The sequence below is a fragment of the Alligator sinensis genome, unplaced genomic scaffold, assembly GCF_000455745.1.
Source record: "Alligator sinensis unplaced genomic scaffold, ASM45574v1 scaffold159_2, whole genome shotgun sequence".
NCBI lineage: Eukaryota > Metazoa > Chordata > Crocodylia > Alligatoridae > Alligator > Alligator sinensis.
The window spans coordinates 1,758,572-1,767,050 of record NW_005841992.1 but is presented as its reverse complement, the minus strand read 5'-3'; the positions used below and the strand labels follow the sequence as shown (position 1 = coordinate 1,767,050).

Sequence of the window (8,479 nt, the reverse complement as noted above, 5' to 3'; positions counted from 1 at the left end):
TCCGATCAAGAAAGGCTTTGATCTCACCATTGTTTTCATCAAATTGGTCCTGATGTGTGATAAAGCCGATTGATTTCATGCGTGCTTCATGGATGGTCTCCTTTAGAGCTTGCCAATCTTCCTCAACACAAGTGTTTTCATTTTCAGTCCTAAGATTGGTGAGTTTCTTGCTGAGATATGTTTGGAGGGCTTTGCAGTGTCAAGGGGTCTTAAAGACATTTGATGATGTACTACCTTCAGACTGATTTATGTTGCTTTCAATATTTCAGTGCAACCCTAATGGACATGATTGATTTCACTTAGTGATGATCGCTCCAGCAGTCATCAGCTCCTCCCATAACACATGTGAACACTACTCCTTCTTGCTAAGGAAATCCTTCCCAAGTCTCAACATCATGGACATAATTTTTGCAGCCTGGCAGATCCAGGAAAAATGCCAAGAAAGACACCAGGAACTGGCCTTTGTAGATTTAACCAAAAGCTTCAACTCTGTTAACCTTGAGGCTCTATGGAAGATTCGTATCAAATTTGGTTACCAAGGAAATTTACCACCATCCTGAGACTCCTTCATGACAGGATGGAAGCAGTCATTCTATGTAGTGGCTCCACTTCGGAGCCCTTTGCCATTCAAACTGACGTCAGGCAGAGCTGCGTGATAGCAACGAGTCTGTTTTCTGTCTTTCTTGTGGTCATCAAGGTGCTTATCCATGACTGTCTGTCACATGGCATCAGCATCAGGTACAGAATGGACAGGAACCTTTTTTCAATCTCTTCCGCTTCCATGCCAAAACCAAAGTTACTTCAACCTCAATTACAGATGATTGTGCTGTCATTGCACATGCAGAGGAGGACCTACAAATGGCCTTTAACAATGTTTCTCTCAAGCATACCAGTGCCTGGGACTGACCCTTAACATCGGAAAAACAAAGATGCTTCACCAGTCCACTCCGGGGCAATCAACTCCCCCAGCAAAGTTCCTTGTGGACGGACAGGAGATGGAAAATGTTGAACATTTTGTATACCTGAGCATCCATCTTCCAAAGAGAGCCAGCATCAAGGAAATCCAGTATAGCCTTTGGAAGACTGTATCATTGTGTGTTCAACGATCATAACATCAGTACTTGAACAAAGCTCCTATTATATAAGGATGTGGTAATCCCATCTCTTCTCTATAGCTGTGAAACTTGGGTGACCTACAGGGACCACCTGAAAAACCTGGAATGTCATCACCAGCCCTACCTCCGAAAGATCCTTGGCATAAAGTGGGAGGATCATCACACATGCCAGTTGTCCTCACCGATGCTAACAGCACCAGTATGGAAGCATTGATTTTTTTTTCAGCATCAACTGTGATAGACGGGGCACTGTGCTCATGCCTGATGTACGTTTACCAAAACAACTGCTATACTCCCAACTCGGCCAAGGACAAAGGATACACATAGGCCAGAGGAAAAGCTTCAAGGACAGTCTCAAGGCAAACATTAATAACTGTTGTGGCATTGACACCACAAATTGGGAAAAACATAGCCCTAGGCAGGGCTACATGATGAAACTTTGTGAAAGAAGGCTTTTCTTACTTTGAGGAAAACATCTCATCCTGGTGGCAGAAAAATTACAGAAACGGAAGGAAAACAAACAAGACCAAGAAATCTGTGGTCTGACTCTCCCTTTAACCACCACCTGTAGCATTTGCCAGAGAATCTGCAGCTCTAGGATTGGCCGCCTTAGCCATCAGCAAACACATTTACAACCCTTTACTTCACCCGTGGGAATGATCATCTTCAAGGGACCATGAGGGATCACTGCCGCTGACAGCCCCAGCCAGCCTGTCACTGTCTATATGTGCTTTTCATCGCACTTAATTACTCCACTATCGGGTAGTACTGTCCCCGTAGTACTGTCCCCGACAGTACTATTTTACAGCAGAGTTGGCATGCTGTGCCGTAATACCAGCACACATGTAGACTGTGACACTTTACTGTGGAGCTAATCGGTCAACTCCCCAGTAAAAACACCCATGTAGGTGCACCCTGTATGAACTAAATGGACTTGCAGGCTGCATTGATTAGAAACCAAGAGACTAGTTCAGCGTTGAGTTAGTGGCATAGCAGTATGCCTGAAGCTTTCCTTTCTCTATTCTGTTGATATTGATTACTTTGTACAAGAACTTTTTTCTTGACTCTTACTTTCATATGCATGAAGTATGCTTAGGAGGGTTTATAAAGCTACTATTATATTTAAATTGACCTTTCAAAACTTAGTGTGGATGATGTACTATTTTGTTTTGCGGGGGATGGAGTTAAAAGCGTAGAGATACCTGAAACCTTCTAAAAGAATTGGTAGCACTCTAGTGCCAAATGCATACACAAAATAGTCACGGTTTCATTTAAGTGCACATTCCAAGAATTATTTTTTTTTTCTTTTAATTTTAGGCTTTTACTTTTGTGGAGCTATTCTATGGAGTATGGACCAATAGCCTTGGACTGATCTCAGATGGCTTTCATATGCTTTTTGATTGTTCTGCTTTAGTGATGGGGCTTTTTGCGGCTCTGATGAGTAGATGGAAAGCAACCCGTATATTTTCTTATGGGTATGTACAGTCTTTATAGATTATTTTGAAGGGATGCTAGATACTGATTGTAGGTCCTCAGGTTTAAGGCAAAATCTTGGGGTATGTTTCTAATCCAGAATGTTTTCCTGGCACTTATTTCAACGTTCTGTTATTTCTTCTTCTTTTCCCCCTCCCAAAAATGAGCCCATTGTGCTAATACTGATCAGTCAGATTTATCCATAAAAATGACAGATACAAGATAAATGTGAAAAACGCAATTATGTCAACATGACTGTCATGGGGGAGACTGGGAATTTTTCGTGTTTGTGTATAATGTACATTAAAATCATCAACACTGGGCACCGTCTACACATGCATTTGATCTGATCAGTTTACTTGCAAGTAAACTACTTGCGAGTAAACACTCCCTGGCAGGTGTCTACACATGCAGGGACATACATGGCAGCAGATTTGCTGCTCTTAGCACCAAACTGATGCTACTTCTTGCAGACCTACAATTAGCCCCTGATGCCACCAGAGGGAGCCCAAGGCTCTGGCTGCAGGCTCTTGAAAAGGCAGCCCTGCTCTCTGTTCCCTGGCCAGCAGCAATATGCAAAAGCGCAGGAGCAGCATGCGGCAGCTCTCTCCTCACTGCCTCTGCCTCCCCATGCTATGGCTGCTTCAGCCCCTGCCTTTGGCAAGAATGGCCAGCACCCCAGACTCCTGCTGGCCACCATGTTGGCCTTGCTGGCCCGCTGTGCTGACTGCCGGCTGGCCCATGGCCTTCTAGGCCTGTCTGGCTCCCCGACACACGGTGACCACATGCCCAGCCACAGCACACCATCCCAGGGCTGCCACCGCCGCGCAGCTGCCACCTGGACCCCATCCAGCTGGCTGGACCCAGGCAGGGATGCCAACGACAGGCTGGAGGATGCCGCCGCCAGGGCCACCCTTGCTCTCCCAGGTCTCCAGCCCTGCTGCCTCTGGGCCTGCTGGGGCAGCAAGGACTGGTGGCTGCACATCAACCAGCAGACCTGGAATGTTGAACAGTGGCTGGAGAAATTCCAGATCATCTGGGCAACCTTCCAGGACCTCCTGGAAGAGTTCTTGCCACACCTGAAGAGGCAGGATACTACCATGCAGCTGCCCCTCTCGGTGGACAGCCAGCTGGCCCTCACCCTGCTCAAGCTGACCATGCCCACCCGCCTCCATTATATGGGCCATCTCTTTGGGGTATGCAAGGTCACTGCCAGGATGGCCTCCAGGACATGCTGGGGCACATGGTGCTCCATGTGCATGACCCCCTGACAGTAGTGGTGTTCTGTGCCCTGTTTCCCCCGGTGCATCAGGGCCCTGGATGAGACCCACATCCCCATCACCTGCTCTCCCCATGGCAACCAGCCTTACTATAGCCAGCCAGGCTTTCACTCCAGTGCTGCAGGCCATTGTGGACCACTGCTGTGCCTTTGCGCATGTGAGTGCCAACAGGGCAGGCAGTGCCCATGATGCCCGTGTGTTTCGGAACTCTGCCCTGCCAGGCCTGGTGGAGAGTGGGCAATTTGCACTGAGGGGTGCCGGAGCTGCAGATGGGTGCCATGGTAGTCCCGCCCCTCCTCTTCAGGGACCTTGCCTACCCACTCCTGGCTCATGTGGCCCTATATCTGCCAGCTGGACCCCTACCAGACCCACTTTAATCAGTGCCTGGGCTAGACCCGCACCCTGGTGGAGTGTGCTGTTGGTCATCTCGGGATGCTCAAGGGATCAACTCAAGGGATGCACACCCTCACTGCCTGCCTCAATTTCGCCAAGGACAACATCCCCTGATCATCATTGCAGCCTGTATGCTGCAAAACATTCTGCTCCCAGTTGGCATTTCCACTTCCATTACTCTGCGGTAACTAATCACGATTAAATTTGCTACCTGCGAATGCTTGTAGACATGCGCTTATGGCACAGTTAAGCATCTTGTAGATGCTCCCACTGACAAACAAATTTTAGCTCCCTCTGAAGTCAGTGGAAGTTTGTGGCTAAATTGCCTATATCTGGGTGTCAGATGAATTGGTTGTCCATATAACTTGCCAACAACCAGAAGGTTAGAGCTGTCACTGTTCACCTTTTACCCCCATTGCCAGCTGCTGTCAGTTTTCAGCAGCAGTCAAAAACAACACATTTGGGGATATATGTGCAGCAGTGGTAATAACCCTTCCTGGGTGCTTACAGGGAATATGGCCTGCCAACTGATTTGAGTTCCTAAGAACTCCACGCCTAGATTCTGATTCTGGTCACACGCAGGTCCCAGGACAGAACTGTCTGTCTTGCACCTCCCTGTGGTGAGAAGCCCCACAGGCCAGTCAGCCCACTGGCTGTTATGATTGACACCCCTAGCCCAGGCAGTTTAGATCAGGGGTTGGCACCCTGTGGCTTCTGGGCTGGATCTGGCCCACAGAGCCATGGTATCCAGCCTGCAGATGTGGAACTTAGGCAGCAGGAGCTTCTCCTGTGCTATAGTGGGTGGGAAGTAGTAGTAGTGGGTGGGTCCTAGCACCTGCCTGCCTCCCACCTAAGTTGGGTCATTCCAGTCTGCAGCCTGAAAAGGTTGCAATTGGCTGGTTTAGAGAATATGAATTATAGTGCATACAATTACTTTTTAAAGTATATATTATCACTAAATGTTAATCTCATCCTGAAAATAGTCAACCCTTGGTCACCTTTTGTTCTTTCTTATCTACCTACCATCTCTTTATTTTGACTTTGGGCGCATCTATATGAGACGTTTACTGCAGAGTTGCCTAATTAGCTCTGCAGTAAAGTCTCAGCATCTACATATGTGGCCCTATTAGGTTGCAGTAAACTAATAAATGCCACTGTAGGATAGTACTTGTCAGCACGAGTATAACCCTGTGGTGGTGTTATTTGCTCTACCGCAATGCACATATAGACACTGGGGTTGGCTGGAGCATGAGGGTGCTTCAGTGTGGGGGCTGCCTGCTGGCTCACCATGCACTGAAGCTCCCTTGTGCTCTGGCCAGCTCCTCTACAGCATGGTGAACTGGGTCGGAGCAGCCCCAGGCTGGCAGGCCTACCTCCTGGGCCCCCTGCCAGCCGGGGCTGCTCTGACCCAGCTCAACATTCTGCAGTCCCAGGTGCACATGTAAACGTAGCACCCAGGAGCAGTAGACTCCAGTGCAAATTGCACCAGAGTTTATTCAGTTGAATTAATTTCACATGGAGACACATGCCCACTGTAAACTACTACTGAGCAACCTGCTACAATAGGAAAGTGCCTAACGCAACTGCTACCAGAAACTAATTACAGGACAGATAAGGAAATAACTGTATGACACTGCGCACAATCAAACTGTTCTTAAAATATTTCATGCATGAAGGACTAAATAGATTAAAACACTTTCAGATCTCTTTTAAAATTAGTTGTTCAGTTTAAAATGTACACTTGTTCACTTTCAGGTATGGCCGGGTAGAAATTATCTCTGGATTTATTAATGGCCTTTTTCTAATGGTAATAGCTTTCTTCGTGTTCATGGAGTCAGTGACCAGGCTGTTAGATCCTCCAGACATAGATACAAACATGTTAACTGTAAGTCTTGCATTTCATTCTTTTTTAAAAAAAAATACTACTGTTAAATATTATTTCAACTAAAATGAAGATTAATTGAAGTAAATAATAGAAACTAGAGTTACGTAACATCAAGGTTTTGTTTTTATTGACTTCAAAATGTTTCTTTGCTTTCTGGGATACAACAGAATTAAAAGGTCAAGTCCTATCTAGTCTAAAGATAAAAATGTAATTTTGCCTTCTGTGCATTTTACATCTTAAATTCTGTTTTTAGTAAATTACTTTGGGCACGGTCTGAACGCATGAGTAAACTTTGAGTTTTAAAGGGACTTGTCACAGAGCAGCTGATCTGTAGTAACTGTCAGTTTTCCACCTCTAAGCCTACAATAAGCAAAGCAAAACTTGGCAACTTCACTTCACATGCTTCAGAGTAGGAGCAGGCAGGTAGACAGTTACTAACTGCTGACTGCCAAAATGTAAATTGGGTCTTAAAGGGTGTAGGTTGTAGCTGTGTTGGTCTAAGGACATAGGAAGACAAGGTTCTTTAGGTAAATCCGATAACTTTTATTAGACCAACTCAGCCAGTCAGTTAAAATGTAAACTGGGTTGGTCAATAGGTGAGACAGGTGGATGGTGGGGGGAAGGGGAATTAATGTAGCTGTAGTCAAAGGATGAGGGGTGGAGGGGTAGGGCATAAATATAGCTGATAAGAAGTGGATGGTTTACCTGGTCTTACGTCAGGTCTTAAATGTTTTGAGATGTAGTGTTAATATGAAATGAGATGGGGTACAGGTGCACCTTTGAGGCCCCTAACAGATGTTTTTTCCATGAAGCAACAGGTCATATACACACATTCACAGGGCAAGTTACTGGGTGGGGGTGGGGGGGTGACAAGCACCTTGAGAACTTGCTCCACCAGTGCTCACCAGCACGGGGAGCTGAAGAGCTGTTGGCAGGAACCATAATGTATGCTTTCAGCTGTGCTGGGAATGAGAAATCAGCTGGGTTCACCTTGGGTGAAGGAGTTGTTCCCCTCACACCTGTGCACATTCCTGAGACCAGTTAGAACTTGTTGGAGGGGGCGGGGGCTTGAACTGTCCAGGGTCCTTATGAAATACATTTATGTATGTACATGTCCTGCCTGTGGGTTTCGGAATAAATGCTTTCCCCCATCTCTTTCCAGCGTTAGGTCGCTTGAGTGTTCCTTTATTCTCTGGCTATCACAGAGAGGTGCTAAATAGCTTCTTAAAGAAGCACCTTAAAGACTGGTTGGAGAAAGGGAGGAGGGTTGGTGAGTTATGACATCTGCTGCTGTGCCCTTAGGCAGCAGAGTCAAGCATGGGTCACAGAGTTCTCTTGCAGGAAGTGGGGGAGGGAAAAGAGCAGTCCAGCATCCTAGGATGCTGGAGGACCTGCCCAAGCACTATCACCTTATGTAATATGCCACATATTCAAATTTAAAGCAAGATACAAATGAGCTGCAAAGATTCTGCATTTTACAAGTAGCATCTTTCAGGCTGGGCTGCTATTTTTGAAGCTAATTATCAAATTGCATATAACAATTAAACACATGATTAATAAATTTAAAGATGTATGGTGCACCTCTACCCTGCCTTTTACCATAAATGTTTTGAATAGAGAAACATTCAGTGGTATCTTTAATATTCAGTTGAAAAATGTCATGCAATTGTGAATACAACTTGTTTTTAATTTAACGTACATTTTAGAATGATTTTGGCAACTGTATGTATGCATGTCATTGCCATTGTGTTGATATGCAATTTTAGGTTCTAGTCTCTTTCTCCCTAGTCCACTATAACACGAGGTGTTTCAAGAGATCAGGTAGAAGTCTGGGTAGAAAAGCACTTTATAGACTGAGGGTCAGCAACATAAAGCCTGCAGAGCTCCTGACCTGGCCTGTGGAGCTGGCAGGCTTTGCCTCTGCCCACATCTGTGCTGGGGCTGGACATTTGGAAGCTGGGCCTGCATCACTGGCAGCACTTCCCTCCCCAAGTCCCTGGCTACAATGTGGACACAGCTTCTAGCTAGTGGAATGTAAGCAGTATAAAAGATAAACACTGCTGGATTAAGGTTTATCTTAAAAACATCATTGCGTCTTACTGCTTTCTTCACAAGATCAGCTCTTGTGTTTGTGAGCTCCAAAAGAGACCTTTCTAATGCTCTTACCTCTGCTAGGAGGTGGATGGGTACAGTTCTGCTGTCTGCTTCCTAGCTATTTTTTTCTCTCCTTGGTTTCCCAGTCTCTTCATTCAATAGCAGAGAGAGATCTGTATTCCAGTCTGCTAAGCACCTCTTACACCTAATTGGAGAAAAAAGACCCTATCTCAAAGTAT

At 45.9% G+C, this 8,479-nt stretch overlaps 1 protein-coding gene across 2 annotated transcripts in view; it reads left to right on the top strand.

Moving 5' to 3' along the window:
• The window catches only part of SLC30A5 (solute carrier family 30 member 5), a 35,145-nt gene that overhangs the window by 18,406 nt on the left and 8,260 nt on the right, over positions 1-8,479 (top strand). The window contains exons 10-11 of one of the 2 annotated variants that reach the window (XM_025201391.1): positions 2,433-2,590; positions 6,076-6,146. In XM_025201391.1, the coding sequence (XP_025057176.1) occupies positions 2,433-2,590; positions 6,076-6,146 (229 nt within the window). Of the gene's footprint in view, positions 1-2,432; positions 2,591-6,016; positions 6,147-8,479 lie in introns of both variants that reach the window. The other variant, XM_014518883.2, reaches the window with a different exon arrangement.